Below are 27,346 nucleotides of genomic sequence, written 5' to 3' on the forward strand. Positions count from 1 at the left end.
TGATGAGCAGGCAGAGATGCACATATGACCACCCGCTGATCTTTGATATTTTCATTTAGCATATGCAGTACCCATGCAACCAATTTTTGAACCTTCCCCATTGCATGCAAATGTTAGATGATGGTGGAATGATCAAAGTTTATCACATTTGCCAGTTCTTGAGTACACTGATGTGGACCATTGGGATTAATGTGTTTAAACAATCTCCATCAACCCTTGAAGGTCTTCCTGATTGTGGAGAGTCTGTAATGCAAAAATGTCAGCCATATGTTAAAGACAGAACACAAGCATAAAATCATTGAAACAATTGGATTTTGTAATAATTATCACGTAGAAGTTTGCTAATAATTTTAATGATACATAGATCTCCACTAGGAAAATCTGAATTGTTTATGTAGCATTTGGATTCCTTACTGTGCTATGTGTCAGACAGCAGCAAGCAGTTGATAGCCTGTGGTTATTCAGAGGGAAAAATGATGTGAGAATCTTATTTGATTCTACAATTTGCTCTCAGTAATTAAATTTCCAATATGGATCAATAAAGGTGGCCTGACTCTAATAATATGTTCTTTGATGGAGCTCAAAACAAGAAAATAACTGTAGTTCAGTAACAAATGTTCTCCCTGATCATGATACATACATAAATAGGATAATTATGATAGTGTCTTACAGCATAGATAAACCCACTCTGGAAATCAGTTAGAATAGTTAATGATTCGAGGGCAAATGTTTTTAAGAGTAGTTTACAAGAGATGACATAGGATGACATTAAACAGCCAAGTAAAAAATCATGTATCACTAGAGGAATTGAAGTATCATGTGAAAGGAAAAGGGGGCTACATGTGTTGGCAAGAACAAGTAAAGCTGCTGCAGTAGTTCCACACTATAAAAGCTATTCAGAATTGCTAACAAAAGTTATTAAAAGGTCAGCGAAATTGTATATTGTCAGAAATCGCTAATTCTGACAAAGACTTACGTCTACAGGGAATGTAGTGAAATAAGAGACAGGACAACAAGCCAAAGAACTGTACAACATCACTATTGACTTAAATGGAAGGATAGATGATATGTTTAATAATCATTTCTTATGTGTAGGAAAAAATATAGGGACAAATGGTTAAAGAGAAAAATCACACTGTATATTGAAAAAGCAACTTATATAAAATTCAGTCATACCGATTTCTCTCAAATTTCTCCATCTGACATTAAGAAAATTATATATATTCTGACAAATAAAGATCATCTGGATTTGATGGTGTCTCCAATACAATACAAAAGACATTTTCCCATATAATAATGCTGTCTTTTTCTGACGTATGTAATGCATCTCTAATTTAGGGCATTTCACCAAAGATTTTGAAGTTTGCTGTTGTTAAATCGTTCTATGAGAAAAGTGATTGAGATGTTAGTAACTACCAGTCTGTTGCACTACTGAAGGCATTGTATTCTATAATAGTATTGTAGCTGAGCAATAATAATATCCACAATAAATCACAGTTTGGATATCCAAAGAGTTGCTCAATTGAGAATGTCATTTACACATTCACTCACTAAATTTTGCAGGCAGTAAGTAATAAAATGGTACTAGTTAATAGTTTCTGTGGTCTAAGAGGTTTGACTATGTGATTCACAATATTCTTCTAGACAAACTGAGGTTTTAAGCAGTTGGTAGTATAGCCAACCAATGGATAATAGGACATCTGACCATAAGAACGAAGAAAGTTGTATTTAATAACATTCTTGTGGCAGGAGGAAAATAGTTAGGGGATTCCATGAGGCTCAAACTAAGTCCACGATTGTTTCTCATGTATTTAAACAATCTTCTGTGTAGTATACAACACGCAGAATTAATTCTTGTGATAGATGACACCAGCATTGTAATAAATCCAAACATACACACTGCAACAGAAGAAATGATAAATAATGTTCTTATAAAGCATAGGGTGTTTTAAAATGAATATACGAATTTTAAGGCTTAGTAGCATTTATTACATTCATCTTACAGTTATAAAGAATACATCAAATGGAATAGCAATTCAAAGAGTTTTTTCTTAAAAGTGTTAAATATGAGCATCATTCGTCACACATCGGGTTGATAGGCAAACTCTTCTCAAACCTTGATCAGTGTGTGAGTAATTGTTCCAACATAGCTGCTTCTGAAGTTGAGTAGATCAGCTGGTAACGCAACCATACACACGATACTTTGAGCCCCCAAAGGTAAAAATAGCATGGTGTCAGATCATGTTTGAACATGAAGGTCGTGCAAAAAAAGTTCTGTCATCCAGCCCTTTGCTGCCAATCCAGTGGATGCAAAAATTCGTTTAACCAGTCGTGTACTGATTTGTGTCAGTAAGGTGGTGCCATATAAAGTTATGTGGTTAAGCTTCCTCCAATTGAGGAAAGATACATTGTTCTAGTGCAACAAGAAAGAAACTTCATTTTCAGTTGCTTCACTGTAAAAGAAATGCCCACAAACTTTCCGCTGGGATATGGCACAGTAAACATTCAGTTTAGGAGAATCGAGTTGCAATTGTACTTCCTTGTGGGGATCCTCAGATATGCACATTATTTTGTTCACATTTCCACTTAGATGAAATGTCGATTCATCACTGAACTCTACACCATCCAGAAAGTCTTCATCATACACCAACATTATTTTCGTTTGCAAAGTTGGCATGTAAACATTAGAGTGTAGGCCATAGAGCTTGTAACAACTGCAAAAAATAAGGATATAGTTGTCTCCTTAAAAGTCTCTACTTAGGCGTCACTTGAATTGCTAATTCAGGACTAGCTTTCTGAACTGATATCTTGGAGCTATGCTTGAGGCTCTCGCTCGTTCAACACGTTCTTCAGTCACTCTAGGTTCATTCCATTTTATTCCCTTTGTGTACAGATGCACAAACAAAACTGTTTGAGTTGCTCTTTCATTTGGTGTCTTATTTATAATTGTAAGCTGAATGTAGTAATGCTACAAAGTGTTAAACCCATACATTCATTTTGAAACACCCTGTATTATGGAGTGGTTGTCTGGGAATGGTCTAAAAAGAATTGAACTCCTAAAACAACTTAGTTTAGCCATATTTGCAGTTCATATCATTGCAGATCTGTAAGTTGACACATTTTGAGTATTTTCATTCAATAATGTCATATGTAATAGTGAAAAGAAAATATTCATTTCTCAAAAAAGTTATGCAAGGATAATATGTGATGCTAACCCATAGTCATCTTGTAGACATCTGTTTAAGGAGTTACACATTTTGATCACTGCTTCACAAAATATTTATTCTCTCATGAAGTTTGTTGTAAATAATCATCTGCATTTAAAATAAACAATGATGTAAATAATTACTTTGATGTCATCCACTGTTACACATACTATGCCAAGCATCCCATGCTGAGTTTCATTAGTTGGCACTAGCAAGTGTCTGTGCAGGTCACCAGAAGACAGCCAATCAGTGCACACCAGCTTCCAATGGAAGCCAAGGAGATTTCAACGCCTCCAGGAAGCACATGCAGTGACGGCTCCATACTGCTATTTATGTACAGTACCAAGACTCTGGACTCGATCTTATCTTAGCCCTTGAACAAGTTTCCTTGAGTTTGTGCACCATTTCAATTTCTGTATTCCTAGTGCACAACAATCACCTGGTCTTGGACTTGAATGTGGTTATGAGCTTTATCACCCAGGCTAGCATATTCACACATCTTGTTGTTTTGTCACTGAGTTAAGTATACTTCCATAATATAGATCTACGTGTGTTCCCATAATTGTCATTCTGTTTTCTTGAAGGCTCCATTCCTACACCAGCGGAACCCCAGGCCATGAAACTTAAAATGCCACAAGAAAAAAAAAAGTGACAGTCATAACTCCACATCAAGATTGTCTTTAGCACAAAAACTTGTGCACAGTACTGCTGTCAAATTTTTTGATCACTTACCTGGTGATATAAAATGCCTGACATTCAGTGAAGTTAAACTGGAAAAGTTTATCCTTGACAACTCATGTTCCGTAGAATAATTCCTATTTCGTAATATGTAAAAGGTAGTGGTTAGAATTTATTAACTTGCATCTGTGAATAGTCAGCATGAAGCTGTGTTTACATATGAATGTGTAATGTGAATGTAACATGACTCATTCCACTTCATTACAATTAACTGTGTAAATTATCCGTGGAACATGTGATTAAATAACTACCACATATATAAAGCTAATAGTCAGTAATGATCTTAATGCCAGTGGAATGTAAAATTCTAACCATCTAACATGGATTTTAAATTTTATGATAATATTAACTACACCAGGATGTTGGAAGTTTTCTGTTGTCATATAATATCAGTTTCAATACATTTTCCTGTCTGATAAATGGGACTGTGTTTTTGGTGTAAATCTGTTAGCTTTATAATCATGATGGACAAAATAAAAACATCTCTTAAAAAGTTGACCGGTTTGCCAATTTCCCACATAGTTGGCAAGTACTGCCTTTGATGGGAATGTGACTGAATATGCAGATTTAGTGGTTTGTCTCTAATGAATGAGGAATCTGAGTAAAGCAGAATCATCCCACATGTTACTTGATTTACTCCATGTGTTATTTAAGTATGTTGTAAGCCCAAATATATTGCTTTTATTACTCTCTGTAGAAATGTTTACTACCTACAGTGATCGAAACTGATGTATGTTGGGCTGGCTCCAGGCCTCGCTTAAAAACTGTGTTCATTTATTAATTTGTCATGTAGTTAGATCTCTACAGTGTCTTTTAGGATACAGTATTAGTAGGTGTTTGATTGGTGCAACAACGTGGTGCTTCATAATTCATGCCATGTTTATGGGAGATGCAGTTCTCTGCTACAGGGGACTTTGTCTGCTATTTGCTGTCTGTGTGGCGTGATGTTTACGCTTAGTGTATCTCTCCTTTGCTGTACTGATAGTCTGCCCTATATACATTTTCCTGCAAGGATTGCATTAGACGTCCTGTTTTTGAAGTCCTAGGTCATCCTTGACCAATCTCTAAAGGCTTTCATCTTGGCTGGTGGACAGAACACACACTTCAGATTATGTCTGTAGAGTATCCTTGAGATTGTTGTTGATATATGTCATAATCTCCATCGCAACAGGTTTCTCTTTGCCCTCAGCAGCTGTGGTCTCGGTGTCTTCAGCTTTGAAGCCGTAAGGCACATATTATGTGGTGGTTGCTGTAACTGTTCATGTGTAACGTAGCCTATAAGTGCTGCAGATCGGCTGCTAGACTGCCTTGGTCTGAGATTTCATAAGCACTAGTGTGCTTACGGCGCCTTCTCATTGTGAAGGGTATGGTAGCTGGAGGCATGCAAGTATGAATCTTTGTCAGTTTACAGTAGACGATGAGTTCTTATGTATCATCTGATCTTCACTTGACAAGCACATCCAGAAATGGAAGTTAATTATTTTTTTTCTATCCCTGTTATGAATTTGGTGTTTCTTGTCTAACGAATACAGGTTTTTAAGGATTGTTGTTGGTGAGATGCCCATGTGCCACATCACTAATGCATCATGTACGTATTGAAGATAGCGCAAGGGTGTGTAGACTGTCGACTCCAGGGATAGTTCTTCAAATGCATCATGGAAACATATTGGCCTTTACTGGTAATAGTGGGCAGCACATCGCTACTCCATTGTTTGTTCGTAGTAATTTCCATTGAATAGAAAGGAGGTTGACATAAGCATGAATTCAGTTAATTTGTTAGCACTGGCCCAAACTTTCCACTGGTGAGGCTTAGGAAGGCTTTTAGAGGTATCCTTGTAAAGAGAGATACCACTCCAAAGCTCACTCAAAGTCTTCTTGCCCCAGTTGGAAGTTCTATAGCTGCAGGATGAAATGCGCCAAATTTCATAAGTACTGTTAGCATTTACTCACAAAGGGGCCGAGCTTTGCTGTCAGGTGCTTTACTAATTCATATATTGGTGTGCTAATGTCCCTAACAATTTGGTGGAGTGCCATTCCTTCCTTGAGGACTTCAGGTATTCTGTAAAGTCTAGGTGGCATGAATGCTCATGTATGAAGTATTTCCACAGTCTTCTTGTCAGGGAAAGTGTGTTGGAGAAGCATGATGGTCTCCCTCTGTATTTGGGTGGTAGCATTGTCTTTAAGTTCTCCTGTAGGCATCGTCCTCTAATAGCGCATACATGTTTTGCTGTGAACTTGAAAGGCTAGTAGGACATTACAATTGTTTTTCTGTGCTGGAAGACGGCTGTTTCAGAATCTTCTTGTAGCCGCCTGAATGCTTTCCTCTCTTCCTTGAATGTGTTGGGCATTGGAGGAACAGCTCTAGTAAGTGTACGGCATGTTTCATGTCATATTTCCTCTGCAGCATCCCATGAAAGTACAAGAGCAACCAGTTCCGCCACCCTGATAGACTCCACTGTTGGTAGGGTCATCAATGTAAGTGTGAAATTCAGCCAGCCACAAGGTTCATGTTTAGTAGCTTGTCAGTAAGTGGCTGACTGCTGTGCCCCATTGGCTTCAGACAAGCTAACCATATGTAATCAATCCCACAAGTCATGGAAGACAGTTGATGCCAACTACAGATGGGGTATAAAGAGTTCTCTTGAGCTCTTACTGTGTCTGTGTCGAGTGTACCGGCGGGGCCAGGTATTTTCACCTGCATCGAGGTGACTGGGTGTTTGTGTTGTTCTCATCATTTTATCATCATTCGCGAAAGTGGCGAGCTTGGATTGAGAAAATTTGGAAATTTATATGGGCGCTGTTAACTACACAGCTGAGCGCCCCACAAACCGAGCATCATCATCAGCGAGTGTACCGTGTGATTTTAGGTTTTCCTGGTGTATGAAAAATTTTAATATTTCTCTGGTATTGAGCTAGGTACTGTTGTCCAGAGTGTGCAGAAAACAACTGGTCATTGGGAACTCCTGAAGATAACAAGAAGTTTCTTGTGATTTGACAACATTCATTATTTTGTTTTCAGTTACACTTAATAAGGCACTGGTGATATTGACCATTGATCATCATTTTCTATGTATTAAAAATTGCCTTGACACAATTTTTATGGTACAATACTCACATTTGGTGTTTTCAACAACTTTTTGAGAGTATTTTGTGTGTGTTGCCATTACAGTTTAACAAAAAATGAAATGTTGTTTGGCCCAATTTTGTTAATTGTAAAATTTTTGTTCTTTTGAAATTTGCTTATACACAGCTTTTAATTTTTGTGTGTTTCGTAGAACAATGGAAGGAATAGGCCATAACAGTAATTGGAAGAGAGATTTTCATCATCGAAATAATTCATGGGATGCAACACACATTAGCAGCAGCAGCAACTTGGTCAATAAAAATGAGAGATTACCACATTCCTTTGGTCCACAACGTGATTTCAAGAAATCAAAACTTACACGAGAGACGTACAGGGAGATACATGAAAGAGTTTTGCAACATTTTGGAAAGAAATTCTCATTTGATCCATCACTGCATACATGGCAGTTACCAGAACCAGATGAAATGTTCACAACTGATGACTGGCAAGTATGTGTTTCATAAATGACTTTGGATAAAATATTATTACTATTATCCCCAATAACTGTAGTGTAGGGTTGGGTACAGAACATTCAGTATAACAACTATTTATTGTCTTGTTTTGTTCACTTTCAGAAGTATTAACATTATCATTTTTTGTGTTGTTGTGATTGTTTTGTAAAATAAATGCAGGAATGAAAAAAGAAGACACTTTGTGGTTTGTTTCAGGTGATAAGATCTTTTAATTTTAACAGTATTCCTTTCTAATAGAAACTTGCATTTAAGTCAGCTGAGTAATAATTTCATTACTGGCAGCAGAAATCTGTTAAATTGATGACCCTGTGTACATGAGTATTACAGCAAACTAAGTCGTGAAATAGTTACTAGGGCACTCTGCTTGCCATCATCTTCTCTAGTGTAGCAATTGTCCACTTTATTTTTCAGTGTGACTCTAGTTGTGTATTGCTATGTTTTAAGTATTTTCATTTCTGATTGTAATATCCAAATCGTGTTTATGAATGATGAATGAAATCTTAGGTAGCTTCACAAATTTCACATTTTGTGCAAACCATCACAGTGATGAGTGAATTGTTGAGGTGTGACATGCATAAAACTGAATGAGAAATGTGTCTAATGTCTATGAAAATTATTTAGGGTATATTTAATTTAAACAAATGTTATTACAGAAATAGTAGTTTATTTATTTATTTATGCATTTATTTTACCTGGCAAGCAACAAGTCCTTTTGTAAGACTATGTTGTCCCACTTTCAAATGTAAATTTTAACTAGTTTGCAATTTTTATGACTAGCTGCCAGAATTCAAAAGCCTTCAACAGCTTTGGTTGTTGATGTGAAAATTGCTATAATGAATATCAGAGATTTGCCACACTCTTAATGGCACCAACAAAAAGTTAATAGAACTCCTCGTATTGTTTTGTAATAACATTCATAATTTAGTTGGAACCATGCTGCAACCTTGATACAAATACAGGGTGTACATAAAGTCCAGGAACACTTTCAATTATTTATTGCACAAGAACTAAACATAGTACAGAAGCCATATATATTGCATTTTGAAGAGAAACTCTGATTTTTTTTTACAAACATTCAATATGCCAATATGTGAACCATGAGTGACAGACATCAATACAGTAATCGAATTTTTGCCATACTCGTCCCAGCATGCCATCGTTGACTGTGGCAGTCACTTCCCGTATTCTCTCCCGGAGCTCTGCTACATCACATGGTAGAGGCAGTACATACACCAGATTTTTAATGTGTCCCCACAGAAAAAAGTCAAATGGAGTGAGATCTGGTGATCGGAGAGGCCATTTTTAACTCTTAACACACAGAAAGCTCACTCTGCACCTGAACTCACCATGTCTGCGACTATTGCTGACTATTGGCATATTACCAAATGACGCTGTGGCGGTTTACACGAAGAAGGAAAAAAAAAAAAAGCTTTCAGGGTTTCTGTTCAAAATGACATATGTATGATATCTGCACAATGTTTGGTTCTTGTGCAATAAATAATTGAAATTGTTCCCGGACTTAACATACACCCTGTATTTAGGTAGCTCAGTCTGAATAAGTTAATTTTTTTTTTTGTGTTATTTATGAAAGTGCAAAGTATCTTCAAAAAGTACTTAGTTATATCTATAATAGGATTTCCTTGATAGACCTTCATTGATTTGAGAGTGCTGCAGAAATTTTGACAGAACTTTCATCCTCTGAGCAAAACAAAAAAATTCAGTGACGAGTTGAACTAAACGTGGCTTCAAACCAATAAAACAAAATGAGCCAGTCTTATACTACTACATTATTAGTGTAACATCAAAATTTCCATTTAGATGTTTATTAATATTCATGTAACTTATCTTAAGCTGTCATGTTGTACATGGAGAATGTGTAAAACTAAAAATTGTATTGTGCACTCACTTTAGGAAGCTAACGTAATTTTTATTTAGGATGTAGGACGATATATTGGTTCCATGATGGGGTAAATATACTACCATGAAAAAAAAAAAATAGTACACCCTTTCAGTGGTTTCCAAATCACTCAAGACTTATTCTTGCAACAGTGCATATGGAGTACATGAAACAGTTACTTGTACAGATCGGTAGCACAAACAGTTCAGAGGTAACAGGTATCAATCCATGCTGAAACACCCATATTAGTATGTGGCATTGCCTCCACGGGTGACGATGAAGATGCTGACTCTGGGATCCAGTCGATCATACAGAAGATGAATACTATCCTGGCGTATGTTATACCATATCTGCTTGAACTATTCACATAGGTTTTTAAGAGTTTGGAAAGAAGTCCGGAGATGGTTCCGGTCACGGAAATTGCTGCGCATTTTGCGGAGCATGTTGAATTTCACAGATAGTATGTGGGTGACCATTATCGTGTTGGAACAATGCGTCACCTTCCTGTTGCAAGAGTGGCAAAAGAACAGGTGTAACAACATTCTCCACATACCGAGTGCTGGTTAGTATCCCCTCCAGAAACACCAAAGGTGAATGAGAGTTGTATCTTATCGTACCCCAGACCATAAGGCCAGTGTGTCTTGGACGAATGCATTCTATAAGACAGCACTCACCAAGTCTACATTGTTCATGCAAATGACCATCAAAGCAGAATCTGCTTTCATTGCTGAAGACAACAACATGCCATTCCATTTTCCAAGTGGACCAATGACCGTTGCAGTCTGGTCCCTTTAATCCCACAAACCATTTTCCAAGTGATCCTCTGATGACACCAATCAAGCTGTGCATGTCGATTCAGTGGTGTGAGTGGAAGATAGCCTAGGGTGTGTGTGCCCATAGCCCCATTACTGATAACTGGTTCACAATGGTTTGTGTTGACACTTCTGGGCTCACAAGCCCTCTTATCTGTGCTGTGGTACCTGTACAATCTTCCACTGCGGTCCTTAAAATACCATGATCCTGGCAGGTGTCTTTCTAGTATGGACTTCAGGAACCTCGTCTACAAATGTGTGAATGCTCATGGACCACAGATACCAGCACTGTTGCACACCTGACACAGCACATCAGATTTGTGCTGCAAGTCTCCGAAAGGATCATCCTCCCACTCGGAAGGGTGTGTGTGTGTGTGTGTGTGTGTGTGTGTGTGTGTGTGTGTGTGTGTGTGTGTGTGTGTGATAGTTGTCTGCTTGCTTAACACATTTGCAACACACTGAGCCTTCTGGCTGTGGGCTATCTCTATTAAAGGATAGACACAGATGGTGCTGTGGTAGCTATGCCACTGTGCTATCTGTTGGCAGATGATGTTAAAACAGGTATCAGTACATCTACCATCCCCCCCCCCCCCCCCCCCCCCAAGTGGCATAGGATTAAAATCGATATCATCTTTCCAGGTGTACTCCTTTTTTCCCCCATTTTTTTCCAGGCAGTGATATCCTTCAATTTGTGTTTTATTGGAGAGCCTTTTTAATTGCAGCCTCTGGTAAAGTAGCATATGGTAAACACATTCATTCACAGCTGATAGAGTTCAGTCAATATGTGAATGGAACTTCATTGGATATATTTGCAGCTTCACAGATGATTTGTGGGTTCATTGCTGGAGATTCCTGAGAGCAGTTGCCATTGTTTGACTCATAAGGTGTAGTAACAAAACTTTAAGGCCTTCATGGTCTCGGGATGCAAAGTAACTGCAGTATTGAATAACCAGTCATAAAATTAATGAAGTTTGATAGAAAGTAGATACTGAATCTTCTCGTACATTATTAGTATATGAATAGTTTCAAGCATAAAAAAGTGCACACCAACAAATGCTACCCATATAGTGCATCTACACCCATACTATGCAAATGACTATGAAGTACACTACTGGCCATTAAAATTGCTACATCAAGAAGAAATGCAGATGATAAATGGGTATTCATTGAACAAATATATATTGTACTAGAACTGACATGTGATTACATTTTCATGCAATTTGGTTGCATACATCCTGAGAAATCAGTACGCAGAACAACCACCTCTGGCCGTAATAACAGCCTTGATACACCTGAGCATTGAGTCAAACAGAGCTTGGATGGCTGTGCACAGGTACAGCTGCCCATCCAGCTTCAACACGATACCACAGTTCATCAAGAGTAGTGACTGGCGTATTGTGATGACCTGTTGCTCGACCACCATTGACCAGACATTTTCAATTGGTGAGAGATCTGGAGAATGTGCTGTCCAGGGCAGCAGTCGAACATTTTCTGTATCCAGAAAGGCCCGTACAGGACGTGCAACATGCGGTCGTGCATTATCCTGCTGAAATGTACTGTTTCGCAGGGATCGAATGAAGGGTAGAGCCACAGGTCGGGACACATCTGAAATGTAACGTCCACTGTTCAAAGTGCCGTCAATGGGAAGAAGAAGTGACCGAGACATGTAACCAATGGCACCCCATACCATCACGCCGGGTGATACGCCAGTATGGCGACGACGAATACACGCTTCCAGTGTGCGTTCACGGCGATGTCGCCAAACACGGATGAGACCATCATGATTCTGTAAACAGAACCTGGATTCGTCCGAAAAAATGATGGTTTGTCGTTGAGTACACCATCGCAGGTGCTCCTGTCTGTGATGCAGCGTCAAGGGTAACCGCAGCCATGGTTTATGAGCTGATAGTCCATGCTGCTGCAAATGTTGTCGAACTGTTCAGGCTAATGGTTGTTGTCTTGCAAACATCCCCATCTGTTGACTCAGGGATCGAGACGTGGCTGCATGATCTGTTACAGCCATGCGGATAAGATGCCTGTCATCTCAACTGCTAGTGATACGAGGCTGTTGGGATCCAGCATGGCATTCCATATTACCCTCCTGAACCCACCGATTCCATATTCTGCTAATAGTCATTGGCTCACAACCAGCGCGAGCAGCAATCTCGCGATACGATAAACCGCAATCGCGATAGGCTACGATCCAACCTTTATCAAAGTCGGAAACGTGATGGTACACATTTCTCCTCCTTACACGAGGCATCACAACGACGTTTCACTGGGCAAAGCCGATCAACTGCTGTTTGTGTATGAGAAATTGCTTGGAAACTTTCGTCATGTCAGCACATTGTAGGTGTCATCACCGGTGCCAAACTTATGTGAATGCTCTGAAAAGCTAATCATTTGCATATCATAGCATCTTCTTCCTGTCGGTTAAATTTCGCGTCTGTAGCGCATCATCTTCGTAGTGTAGCAATTTTAATGGCTACTAGTGTACATAGCAGAGGGTGGCTTCCATTGTACCACAACTTAACATTTCTTCCCATTCCATTCACATGAGGAGCACAGGCAGGACTTCTTAGCACAGGAACAACTTCTTGAATGCCTCTGTGCACTGTAATTAGAATAATCTTGTCTTCGTGGTCCCTCAAGGAATTACACATAGGACTGTAGTATATTCTTAGGTTCTTTGCTTGGTACCAGTTCCTGAATATTTGGAAATTGATGTTTACTGGATAATTGAAGGGATCGGTTGGTAGGACATATTCTGAGGCATCAATGGATCACCAGTTTAGCATTGGAGGGCAGCGTGGAGGCTAAAAATTGTAGAGGGAGACCAAGAGATGAATACATTAAACAGATTCAGAAGGATGTAGGTTGCAGTAGGTACTGGGAGATTAAGCAGCTTGCACAGGGTAAACAACAACAACAACAACAACATTCAGGTTGCTGCCAATTCAGCTGTTTAAGCATTTCTGACTTCCATGGGTCAGACACAGCTGTGATCATTTGAGGGTGTCCTTCTTTGTATATGTTCAATACGTCCTGTTAACTTTTTCATAAAGGAGCCCTTCACACAAGCTGAATAGGATGTTTTCAAACAATTGTCCTACGTATATTTCTGTCTGGTAAATTCCCCCTCACCACAGAATCCCACATCTGTCCTTTCCGTGCAAGGTCTTCTTTACTCTTGTCCACTCTCTTTCTTGCATCCAGCTGATATTCATCCTGGCACCTTCCATTACAAGTAGTGATGGGGAATTGTGTTAGGCTAAGCGCAAATTGAGACACACATAGCATGTGTAATGTGACACGACACTACAGCACCACTTGGCGGCACACAGCACTGACGAATCAAAGCGCGTCCACCCTGTAATCTTCCTCAAATGATTTCACAGGAACTATTGAATAAAAATATTTGATTTTTGCGTTACTTGTAGAGTTATATGTCAGCTTCATGGCGAAGTTGTCATCATCTTGCTAATAGTCATACTTATTCTGAAATACCTATTTAAGTAAGACACTGTGCAAAATTCGAAAATTTTGCAACAAAAAATAGTGGTTGCTATGATTTTTCATTTGGTGCATTTTAGACCGTGTGTTGCTGTGTATGAAATTTAGCTAACATATTGAATTTTTCTTTAGGTTCAGGAGGAGATTCCATCTGTCTTTGATCTTCAGAAAGTGGTTCATATGTAGCATGTTCACTCCCGATCAAATGCATGCGAGAATGAAATATTCATAACATCCCTCGTATCTCCTTAACTGGTAGAGATGTCAAAATGAGATTTTGGCACGTGATAGCACTCAAGGAAGAGAGTATTTTGCCAAATCGTTAACACACTAAACTTTCTTATATGTGGTTATATAGCAGAAGGTATAGTTTTTTTTTATTTTTTCCAAACCAGTACTGTATTTTAAGGGTCATCGACAGCTGGTGAGAAGAGAAATTCCCAGTATGAAAATAAACATGAAATTTATTATGTTACTGAATATGGACACAATGAGATTTTTCTGTAAGCTGTTGGCCTCTCTGGCTGTTAATTGGTGGTTTGATGAGACGCTCTACAGCTGCTGCTGGAAGATGAGTTTGTGCAAATTGTACTGTGTTTTGGCAAAAGTAGCACAATTAAAACCGTCAACAAGAAGAATGTAGCAGTTACTCACAAGTGACGATGCTTCTTCGAATGAAAAATGATTAACAATTCACACAAAAACAAATCACCAGTTTTGTTTCAATTTTATAGAATCTCCATGACCCATCATATTTTTAACACTGGACAACTGGGATGGAAGCATACCAAAAGATTTTCTTCCTGTTTGTCACCTGAGCAATATGAAAATGATGACTAGTGCGCTCATCAGATAAGTGACGTGCACATGCCAGAGGCTGGTTACCCACCTATGGCATGCTAAACTGGCAATGTGTGATTCACAAATGAAATAGTTATTATTAAGAAAAGTAAATGATTGATCCAGTGCACAAGACAATAGTCAGAGTACTGTCTGGGAATAATTCACCCAACAAAAATGCGGAAGCTAACCAGGTGTGCCTCGTGATGGGAAGAGTTCCTGTCGCTAGAAAAAACTTGTCATGAATGTGGATCTACCTTTGTCAGCAATATATTTCAGTGAATTAAATATGTCGTGTCACCAGACTCTTTCAGGTTACTCACACTTGCGGAATAATATAGACCACATTCTTCATTTGTGCTGCCTGTTGTGTAATTAGTTTATCAATGCTGCGTATGCAGCCACTGAAATGCTTTTTCTCATCACTATGCGCTAATTAAAACATTTTCGTTCATGGGGGTTTTTCAACAGCTTACATCTATGGAAATTCCTACTTTTCGAATTTTTCTAACACACAGTACATACACACCAGCATAATAGGCAAGATGTAAGCAACCTTGTTTCACAGCATAATATTTAAAATTTCCTGCCTTGCTTCTTAATGATATGATTTTATTTACTTTGTTACTTCCTTTTTCACTAATCTCATGATGAACTGTGTGTCCCTTCGTGTGATCTGAAACATTGTGGAGGCCAAAAATATAATTCCAGTGGCTAATAGCTCAACAGTCACTGAACTATGCATTGCTATTGACAAAAGAAAAACAATAATGAAATGAAACAATAAAACTATGTAGATATAAATAACTGAAACACATAGTGTGTTAGTGAAGAAAGATAGAATATGGCAAAAAATGAAACACTATGCAGTGATAATAAAATTACTATATAGTAAGGTTATGATTTTCGGATGGTCAATACTACCACTGCCCATACGTGCGGTGCCAAAGGGACGATATGGGAGGACTGCATTCCCGCTCCCTGCCTCACCCGTCTCACAGTGCTCGTGTGGCTCACGGCACGAGATTCTATGCCACAACCACAAAGCCACATGACCTGGTGCGGGTGCATGTTGTGACCCCATTGTGTTGCATCCCAATCTGCGTGGTCCCACTTGAACCTGTTAAGTTACAAAAACACTCTTTGTGCTGTATCGAGCCACACAGTATACGCTTCTTAAATTTGTGCCTAGCATTAGGCTGCACCTGTTTTACACGAGAAAACTGCTTCAGTTTCATCGCACTAAGCCTGTCTTGCATGGTCACTTAAAACTTGCAGGTCTTTCCATATGCACTCATTTTTGATCCTCTCCCCCCTCGTGTTTTGTAGAGCAGATCTAAGGATTTTTGTTTCAAAAGTTTGTAAATGTCTTACATGTCTTTTAGCTGCAATATAGCTCTCCACTCTGTAGGATATAGTGCACAGAAGGAAAGTTTTGAACATGCTCTGTTTAACTCTTAGGAACATCCTTACACCTAGAAAAATCTTTGTACTAGAGTGAATAATTTAAATCCTGTGGTTACCGTGTTCAGAACCCAAAGATTTGCATTCCTATCACTTCCTACATCACTACCAATTCACATTCTTAATCTTCTTTCCCTCCAAAAATGGATTACGTCAAGATATTGTTCTGCTCATTCACATTGCCGCTCTTATGTTTTCGCTCAAAGTTAAACCGAACTCTCTGAACTTGTTGTTTCACATATCCAGTTTACTCTGTGCTCCCTTGTTTGTTTCACTCCAGATGGTGAGATCATCTTCAGATATAAGAGCATATGGGTTCTCTTTTCACACTTTCTTGATGCCCTTCATTATGGTATGTCCTGACAAGTACTGGGGAAGAGAAACTACCCAGTTAACATACTTTCCTTTGTTCTAAATCACTTTGATCTCCACTCTCCTCTTTGTACGTTGTTCTCGCCTTTATCATTCTCTATCTGAATTTTTGTGACTAAAGAGGTTGGAACATTCCATTTTTCCAAGCACTCCCATCCTTCGTACTTTGGTGCACTGTCATACTATTTGATTCTTTAGTTTGGTGGAGCATCAAGGATTTCATTGATGCTCAATAATCATGTAACACCATTTCAGAAAGGTAATGCACTCGGCACAGTGTAAACTATGCACAGCTATAAACACTGGATAAATAATTTATTCATATATCTCCCAACACTCCCACTTGAACAAATATTTTTCAGTTACTGAACACTATACTTCACAGGCTAGACAGTAATATGCCACCAACTTCTGAAACTTGTCCTTATTGAGAAGCTTGGTCAGGAGATCTGATAACATGTCTTCTGTGCATAGATAATTGACGGTTATATTTCCCTGCTCCAGATTATCTCTTATAAAGTGATGCTTTATGTCAATATGTTTGGATCTCACACTGGTGACATTATTGTTGGTAAGTTTAATAGCTCCCATATTATCACAAAATATCACTGTTGGTTTTATTTTTGTAAGAGATTCTATTTCACCCATCAGTGTTCTAATCTGTAGAACTTCTTGGATAGTGGAGAATAAGGCCATATATTCAGCTTCCATGGTGCTCAAAGCAACTGTCCTCTGTCTCTTACATGACCAGGATATCAATCTTACCATTAGTTTAAAGCAACATCCAGTGATGGACTGTCTGCTTTCCAGCTCACTTCCCCAGTCTGCATCACTGCACCCTTCTAAATTTACATTTTTCTTTATAGAATACTTCAGCTTATAATCAGTAGTTCTCTTTAAATATCTGAATATTTTTGTGATAGCTATCCATTGTTTTTCTCTTGGAGCATTGAAAAACTTGCTTCCAGCAGTTTTGGCAAATTCAGTGCTTGGTTTGGAAATCTGTGCTAAATACAGTAGACTTTTTACAGCTTCCAAGTAGGGTTATCTCTCTTTACATTTCTTTTCCTCATCAGTTTGACAGTTCAGCATTATTTTCCATTGGGGTAGAAATAGGCTTACAATTTTCCACACTGAACTTTTCTAAGATAGTTCTTGTTTACAGAGACTGATCAATCCATAGTTCTTTTCTATTGGTACTTCTTAGAATCTTCATGCCTAAGTATTGATTAACGTCCCCTAAGTCATGTATATTAAATTCTGACTGTACCTGTTTTTTTTTTAAAAAGTTCCATTTTAATTTCACTATTGATCAAAATGAAAAAAAAAAAATCATCTATCCATGACTGTATCTTTTCCCCTGCTTCTTTTACAATATATACTTGTATCTGCTTTTGAGTGTGACATGTCCAGTTTTATCAAAATTTTGTGTAAACATTTATTCCAGCAGTGGCCACTCGTCTTTAATCCATACATATGTTTCTTCAAATGGCAAATCTTCCTTTTCCATTGGTAATCAAGTAATGGAAACGCCATGTAGGAATATCAACAATGTAGGAAAAGATAGATTGCTACTTACCGTAGAGAAGATACGTCAAGTTGTAAACAGGTACGTTTAAAAGACACTCACATATAGCTTTCGACTACATGCGCTCGCGCACACTGGAGAAGTGGAAGTAGAAGCGGACTGCCAAAAGGCGGAGCGTCAGGAGGTAGTCAGGCAGGGGGTAGGGGGAATAGAAAGGGAGAGGAGGGTAGAAAGACTGGTGGATGTGTTGGCAGAGGGCTGCGAATAAACCGGGTGGCAGATGAGAATGGGGAGGAGATGACGGGCCCGAGGGGTTGAAAACTGTTGGGTAGAGGGTGTGGAGACAGTATGTTACCATTAGTTGAGGCCGGGATAATTACGGGAGCAGGGAATGTTTTGTAAGGATAACTCCCATCTGTGCATTTCAGAAAAGATGGTAGTGGACGGAAGGATCCAGTTGGCTCGGGTAGTGAAGCAGACATTGAACTAGAGTGAGTTATATTCAGCTGCATGTTGTAGCACAGGGTGGTCTACTCTGCTCTTGTCTACAGTTTGGTGGTGGCTGTTCATCCTGGTGGACAGCTGGTTGGCAGCTTAACAATATAAAAAGCTGTGCAATGATTGCAGTAGAGCTGGTATATGACATGGCTACTTTAACAGGTGGCCCGGCCACTGATGGGGTAAGATAAACTTGTGACAGGACTGTTACAGGAAGTGCTGGGTGAGTGGATTGGCCAGGTTTTGCACCTGAGTCTTCCACAGGGATATGAACCTTGCAGCATTGGGTTAAATTGAGAATGGCATAGGGATGGACTAGGATGTTGTAGTAGTTGGGTGGGCAGTGGAATACCACTTTAGGAGGGGTGGGAAGTATCTTGGGAAGGATGTCCCTCATTTCAGGGCATGATGATGGGTGATCAAAGCTCTAGTGAAGGATGTGATTCAGTTGTTACATTCCAGGGTGGTACTGGATGATGAAGGGTACACTCCCCTGTCGCTGTTTTTGGGGGTGGTTGGAGGATTGGGGTTGTGAGGGGAAATGGCATAGGAGATCTGTTTGCTGTAGTGCCAGTCTGTGAGGGCCTGGATGAGATCCAAAATGCAGGTATTGTTGGTGGGTTTAATATGGACAGAGGTGCAGATGGAGCTATCAGAGAGGAGGAGGTCAACATCTAGGAAGGTGGTATACTGGGTTGAGGAGGATCACGTGAAGAAGGTGTTGAGATTGTGAAGGAATGAAGATAGGGTGTCTTGGCCATGGGTCCAGATCACGAAGATATCATCAATGAACCTGAACCAGACTAGGGGTTTGGTGTTTTGGGAAGCTAGAAAGCTCTTCACTAGATGGCCCATAAAAAGTTTGACATAGGAGGGTGCCATGGAGTAGGGATTGAAGAGTGGCCCCAACCAACCTTCCATCAAATCCAGAGCCAAAACATTTCCATAACACTGTTTTTAAATGCTCCACCAACACTCTCAGCTCCAGAGAAGTTCCAGTCCTATCCAAAGTCCTCACTTTTACCCTACAACCAAATTTAACAATGTTGGACTTGTCAAAGACCTACTTTCCTTCTTCCTATCCCTGCAGTGGAAGCACTTCTTTGCTGCTAATCACTCCAACCAAAACCATCCTAATTCCAACATTAAACCCAGCCTCTTCCAGTTCGTACCACCATCCAACTGTGATTCCCCACCCCTCCCACCTAACCACTCGCTGGTTACCTTCCAAGAATTCTTTACCTCCAGCTTAGCTTCGCCATCCTTTCCCTGATCCCTGCCTCAGAACACCAACCTTTCAGTAGAAGAACGAACAGCCATACATAACCTCAAAACAAATCCTGACCTAATCATCCTACCTGCAGACAAATTTTCCACCATTGTTGTTATGAATCACAGTGAATACATGGCAGAAGTCCTCTGCCAATTGTCTGACTCCTCCACCTATAAACTTTGCCAGAATGACCCCATCCCAGAAGTCCAGCACAAACTCCAATCGCTGCTTAAAGCCCTAGGCCCTTTCCAGAACATCTCCTCTGAATCCATTTCCCTCCTCACCCCTAGGACACCCCACACACCGACCTTCTACATGCTCCCCAAAATCCACAGACCTAACAATCCTGGACACCCTATTCTGGCTGTTTATTGTGCCCTCACTGAAAGAATTTCGGTATTCATTAACCAACACCTCCAACTAATTGCCCATAATGTAGCCTCCCACATCAAAGTCACCAGCCACTTCCTTCTCCGACTCCACCATCCCTGCCCCTTTACTTCCTGGATCCCTACTCATCACAGTTCACTATTGAACACTACCTTTACCAGTGTCCTTCAGACTCCAAACTTACTATCTCATTCCTCATACACCTTACTGACTCTATCCTAATCCACAAGTACAGGGTTATTACAAATGATTGAAGCGATTTCACAGCTCTACAATAACTTTATTATTTGAGATATTTTCACAATGCTTTGCACACACATACAAAATCTCAAAAAGTTTTTTTAGGCATTCACAAATGTTCGATATGTGCCCCTTTAATGATTCGGCAGACATCAAGCCGATAATCAAGTTCCTCCCACATTCGGCGCAGCATGTCCCCATCAATGAGTTCGAAAGCATCGTTGATGCGAGCTCGCAGTTCTGGCACGTTTCTTGATAGAGGAGGTTTAAACACTGAATCTTTCACATAACCCCACAGAAAGAAATCGCATGGGGTTAAGTCAGGAGAGCGTGGAGGCCATGACATGAATTGCTGATCTTGATCTCCACCACGACCGATCCATCGGTTTTCCAATCTCCTGTTTAAGAAATGCCGAACATCATGATGGAAGTGCGGTGGAGCACCATCCTGTTGAAAGATGAAGTCGGCGCTGTCGGTCTCCAGTTGTGGCATCAGCCAATTTTCCAGCATGTCCAGATACACGTGTCCTGTAACGTTTTTTTCGCAGAAGAAAAAGGGGCCGCAAACTTTAAACTGTGAGATTGCACAAAACACGTTAACTTTTGGTGAATTGCGAATTTGCTGCACGAATGCGTGAGGATTCTCTACCGCCCAGATTCGCACATTGTGTCTGTTCACTTCACCATTAAGAAAAAATGTTGCTTCATCACTGAAAACAAGTTTCGCACTGAATGCATCATCTTCCATGAGCTGTTGCAACCGCACGGAAAATTCAAAGCGTTTGACTTTGTCATCGGGTGTCAGGGCTTGTAGCAATTGTAAACGGTAAGGCTTCTGCTTTAGCCTTTTCCGTAAGATTTTCCAAACCGTCGGCTGTGGTATGTTTAGCTCCCTGCTTGCTTTATTCGTCGGCTTCCGCGGGCTACGCGTGAAACTTGCCCGCACGCTTTCAACCGTTTCTTCGCTCACTGCAGGCCGACCCGTTGATTTCCCCTTACAGAGGCATCCAGAAGCTTTAAACTGCACATACCATCGCCGAATGGAGTTAGCAGTTGGTGGATCTTTGTTGAACTTCGTCCTGAAGTGTCGTTGCACTGTTATGACGGACTGATGTGAGTGCATTTCAAGCACGACATACGCTTTCTCGGCTCCTGTCGCCATTTTGTCTCACTTCGCTCTCGAGCGCTCTGGCGGCAGAAACCTGAAGTGTGGCTTCAGCGGAACAAAACTTTATGAGTTTTTCTACGTATCTGTAGTGTGTCGTGACCATATGTCAATGACTGGAGCTACAGTGAATTTATGAAATCGCTTCAACCATTTGTAATGGCCCTGTACTTCTCATTTGTGACTAAGGTATATAAACTAATCTGTGGCCCATGGGCACCTGATGGCACCCTCCTATGCCAACCTTTTTATGGGCTATATAGAAGAGACCTTCCTAGCCTCCCAAAAACACCAAACCCCTAGTCTGGTTCAGGTTCATTAATGATATCTTCATGACCTGGACCCAGGTCATGAAGATTACAATTATTTTTAGATAATTAATGAATGGTTGACATGCCTGAAAATAAAAAGCCACTAAGAACAAGATGGGTATTAAATATTAAAATCCTAAGAGTGCAATATCAAAACACAAGACCAGATTGGTAGTTAACAGATACTGCCAGAAAGAAGGAATACATTATAATGAGACTCTCACCAATAGAGAAATATTCATCTTTTAGATACCTTTTAGCTCTTGCAGTAAGGAACAACTATTAATTCATCAGTTGGACATGAAAATAGCATATCTAAATGGAAAGTTAGAAGAGGAAATACATGTGATCCCACTTGATGAAGTTAAAAGACCTTACCATGGGAAAAGTTGCAGACAGGCACTATTAATAGATACTCATATGCAACTCCATCCTGAGAGGGACTACTGTGAATGGTAGCCTGATGCCTGATACCCATTTCATTCAACTGTTCCTTAAAGTGTCTGTTTACATATATTGATCCATTGACTGATCTAGTAATTTTAATTTGCTTGCCCATTTGTCTTTAGACCATTTTGCTATAAACAGCCAATTCATGATTCACTTAATCCTTGTGGAACTGATAAAATAAACATGAAGGTATCTAGCAAATTCATCTGTGAATGTTAGGAAATGTTAGTTACCTCCTAAGGATTTATTCCCCATAGTTCCACAGAGATATGTATGGATGAGTTGTAAGACTTCGCAGATCTACTTTAACTTGATTTATATTTTGGTTTGGCATGCTTCCCCTGGAAACAGACCTCACGTGCATTATTCTTTCCACAATTTTCCAGCCCAGTTTCCATATTCAGCAATAAGGCCATACTTTGTCCATTCAAATGACCAAGTCTCCTGTGCACAAGAAACCTTTTGCAGCATAAACATGGTGATTTCCAATTTCCACAATATCTTGAACTGTATTTGATAGTAAATACCTCCTAAATGTTAATGTATAAGGGCAGGGAAAGGGGGAGAAGGTTGTTACATATGTTTCGTAATGACAGTGTGCAGGAGGTCGAGTGGTCAATATTTGAAAGTGTTCATCCAGGGCTGCCGTTAAAAGACAAAACAGGAAATTAGGTACAATAAAGAGGATATATTTCAGTGAACAGTGTAGAGGTGCGCGCCTAGGGTCGGAAGTTACCAGGTTTAGGCCAGTCTAGGAGGCCAAGCAATTATTTGAAATGTGCAACGGAAGGGGAAGTGGTTCATGTTAACTTACGTTGGTGGCTGGTCATCAAAAGCAGAGCCAGAGGCTCTGCCATCCAAGAAGACATCTGTTCTGCTCGAGATCTGGAGTACAAGAGAGCGAGGATGCTGTGTTCCACACCGCAGAACACTCCAGCATCCACACACGTGACCTGTATCCCACGCATGTTATTGGCTAAAAACAATGGCGTGAATTCGCTAGCAGTTTCAGCAGAGGTCTCAGGGTGTCTCTTGTCAGCGGCTTTAACTGTACAGAACTGGCTCGGTTTTGCAAGACAGGCGACTTGCCACGTAGGTACTGTGGGAGAAAACTTGTAAAGATTTCATTGGGCCTTTGAAATAAATTTTTTAAACCGATTCCCAAAAATATTCCTTGACTGCCTGCCACCATGTACATTCCTTCCCCCTTCCAAAGAAGTGGTGACAAACATTGTTTACAAAACGGCGCCAGTCAGTTTGCCCTAGTAGGGGCCTTAATACTATGGGAAGAATCTGTAAGTGGGAGGGGACTTACATGCAGTTAAGTTTATCAAATTACATTTAAAAAGAGTGATAACAAATATAAAATTGTGCTGTATCCTACACATATTAGTTATGGGTAATAGTTGCACAAAGTTTCACAAGCTACAAAATATTAACACATTTCAGTAGAATGGAGGCTTCAGTTAGCAAACTGAAGAGATGAGGTTCCATACATCACATGAAAATCTTGTGTGAAAATACAAGGCTTACAAAAGTTTTCTTGTATAATAATGGAATTCTGGATGAATTCAGGGGATAACAAAGACTACACATCAAAATCCATGAATATCTAATACCAAAATGCTACCTTCTCATTTTAAAGTACTTTAAATTACTTCATAGAGCAATCATCCTTCAAAAAATGGCATACTGGAATATAAACGAACACACAGTAAGAGAAGAAGATAGTGAAATATTACACCTAGGTCAAAATTACTCAGTAGTTCCAACTGTAGAAATTGTAACATAAAGTAGTCAGAGCATCTGATGTGCTGTCACTACCTCAACTTGGATACATCATTCAATATGGCCAGTACAGCCAAATCTCAGAAAAACAAAAGATAAGACATACCCATTCATTTAAAAACCATTTTAAATTACCTCATGGGATTATACTGCTCACGTACATCACTTAGCTTTACATGTAAATGAATTACTTAAAAGTAAGTAAAATAAAAATTGACAAAGTTGAAATGTGACCACGTTGTGGTCCAAATGGTTTCTGGTTTGCACAACAGGTACTATAGGTCTCTTAATGGGAAGCTATAATCAATATTTCTCAAAAGTTAGTGCTCAACATGGACCACACGAATTTAATGTTTTCCCCAATAGTATCACTCAACCACAATGTTCTGCAAACATGTTACAATAATTATGAACAAACTGTTCTCTATAACTAAAATTACAACAAGAAATTCTGAAGGACAGGACCAAAACAACAATCTTTGGACTATCAATTGACATTAGAGCCATATTTTTTCCTATAAAATGACAAAGTTCAAGAAAAACATATGTCCCGTCAACTGTTCTTAGAATTTACAGTTTTTGAGATTATCAGGGTACTGTCATATGACATAAAATAAGCTTGTAAAACAAAGTTGTAGGCATGGAGAAACACACAGGCAAAACTCAAAAAAAGATAATTATAATGCATGTCCATGGTGACAAAACAGCTAACATTATCCTCATCCTGTTCATAAAACTTCACATAAAAAAAAGGAAAGAATGCAGTGAGTTTATAATCAGTTCATTAAATACAAAAAGATTCACATCTAGAATGTGGTTCTGGGCGACAGAAGTGCACGCATTGTTTCTGAACAGGCTTTTGACTGACAGGACAAGAACACATGGCTTGTCCGGTGAGGAAGGAGAGATACACGTGTGATGTTGACAAACTTAAATGGCCATTCTCTCTTGCAGGTTAATGGAGGGGGTATTATCTGTGGCGTAACGCACGTCTTCCGGAAGGGGACAGAGTGGAGAAGTATGCGCAAGGGATGAGTAATGGCGAGAGGGGGGAGGGGAGGCAATATGTCTGAGTAGCAGTGGCTACCAACCAGGGTGCAGACGAAGGCGAGCCTCATCATGATATGTCAATGATGCATAGATGAAAGAGATAGGTATGTGATCAATTTATGAAAGCGAAAACTGAAAGGATAAACCGATCAGCTGGGCATTCTACGGGTGCTAACTGCACCATGTAAGGCACACGGCCCTGGAGGAGGGAGGGACAAAAAAAATGGTTCTAATGGCTCTGAGCACTATGGGACTCAACTTCTGAGGTCATTAGTCCCCTAGAACTTAGAACTAGTTAAAAAATAGTTCAAATGGCTCTGAGCACTATGGGACTTAACATCTGTGGTCATCAGTCCCCTAGAACTTAGAACTACTTAAACCTAACTAACCTAAGGACATCACACACATCCATGCCCGAGGCAGGATTCGAACCTGCGACTGTAGTGGTCTCGCGGTTCCAGACTGAAGCGCCTAGAACTGCACGGCCACACCAGCCGGCAGAACTAGTTAAACCTAACTAACCTAAGGACATCACACACATCCATGCCCGAGGCAGGATTCGAACCTGCCACCGTAGCGGTCGCACGGCTCCAGACTGCAGCGCCTAGAACCGCACGGCCACTTCGGCCGCTGAGGGAGGGACAAAGCAATGGTTGAGGTTGGAACGAATAGAGGAGCGAATGAGAGAAATGGTAGTAACCCAGGTGCCATGCATGGGCGAGGGAGGTACAGTGCTCTGTCTCCATAGGGTTGATTATGTCTCGTAGGGGGTAACTGCTACAAAATTCCCAAAATCCTGAAGTAACAGGCTGTGTAGTTCTCGTGGGGGCGTGAACTACTGCGACATTGTACAATAAAACCTTTATTCATTAGGGTGGAAGACTCTTGCTAACTATATTTCCAACAAGATAACATAGTACTGCGCTTGGGAGATGACATCATGTCACGGGTACTAATCATAAACAATCTAGTGCTTATTTCAGTGGGTGCTTCTATCTTATTACATCTTGGGTGTATTTGTTTGAATAAATAAATGGGTGTCTCTCGCTTTCTAAACACATGGTGGAGCACTGTATGCAAATGGTAGCAGTGCTGATTTCTGTGCTCACTCGTAACATCTTCACTTCATCACTAAATTACTTCATAAGAAGTATGGTGAACAATAACGAAGCTTGTGTTTGTCTGGGTGAACTCTTAAATGTGCAAAATGCACATGGGTGCGAACTGCGAACTACAATTCTTCACTTACTTGTGTGAAACTTTGTTGGTTTTATCCTATCACAAAATCTATTTTGCTTATTGCTCTGCAGCAAGAGGGTAGCGCACTTCTTCTCAACTTCAGGGGTGCAGTCGGCTCTTCTCTATTGAATATCCTAGATAAGTCGGGTGCTTCACTTTCTTTCAAACATACCAGTCCAGCACTGGGCACGAACATGGCACATAATGGGATTCCGGAATCGCTAACTCACAAAATCGTGTATCACGACTGAAGGTGAATGTTACGTAATGGGAGTGTTACTATAGTGCAACATATGTAGAATCCAGGGCTATGGGGGGGGGGGGGGGGGGACGTAATGGTGAAACCATTTAAGAATTTGGAAAAGGAGCAGGTAGTCAGTTCTTACGATGCGTCAGACTAGACAGAAGGTGGTATGGTGGTACTATACTTAGGAGGAGGCTCGAAAATGCAGACTGCCACCAAACTAAATGGCGGTGCACGGGAAGACACCCCATGATGGCGCACTTTGTTATTGCAATGTTTTTCCGCTTTGCATTCCATCAGCTGAAGGTTGCTTGCTTCCAAACTCCCCTTAGAGTTATAGTCTGGTCAGCGGGATGAGAATGAAAAACTCGCAGTCATTGTTTAATCTTAGGCAGCTTGAAAGAAAACGGGGAAATAAATGCTTCTAAAATGAGAGTAGACTTAGCTCATCTGCAAAGCAGTGGAACATTAGTTACGTAAGTTAGATGAAAATCCGAAGTATCACAATCTATTGAACAATAAAGGACAAATAGAATAGACACCGCAAGGAGGGGCTCCACATTCTAGGTTTGACAACAAAACGAAACATTCAACGCTGTACGCTTGTAAAAAGTAGCATTGTAGAAAAACTTTAGTAGGGTAAACTTGATGCAGTCTCTCACAAGGGAAAACAAAATTATTGTCAAAAAGGGAAATCTTAAAGGGAAATACAGTACAATACAAAAATTTTG

General features: G+C 39.9%; 1 protein-coding gene across 11 annotated transcripts in view; it reads left to right on the plus strand.

The window, feature by feature from the left end:
• The window catches only part of LOC124799256 (cap-specific mRNA (nucleoside-2'-O-)-methyltransferase 2), a 327,660-nt gene that overhangs the window by 67,689 nt on the left and 232,625 nt on the right, over window positions 1-27,346 (plus strand). For all 11 annotated transcript variants that reach the window (XM_047262805.1, XM_047262803.1, XM_047262814.1 and 8 more), the window contains one exon: window positions 7,220-7,517. In XM_047262805.1, coding sequence (XP_047118761.1) covers window positions 7,224-7,517 — 294 coding nt within the window. In that variant the 5' untranslated portion in view covers window positions 7,220-7,223. The remainder of the gene's footprint in view (window positions 1-7,219; window positions 7,518-27,346) is intronic.

The sequence above is a fragment of the Schistocerca piceifrons genome, chromosome 5 (assembly GCF_021461385.2).
Source record: "Schistocerca piceifrons isolate TAMUIC-IGC-003096 chromosome 5, iqSchPice1.1, whole genome shotgun sequence".
NCBI classification, from domain to species: Eukaryota; Metazoa; Arthropoda; class Insecta; order Orthoptera; family Acrididae; genus Schistocerca; species Schistocerca piceifrons.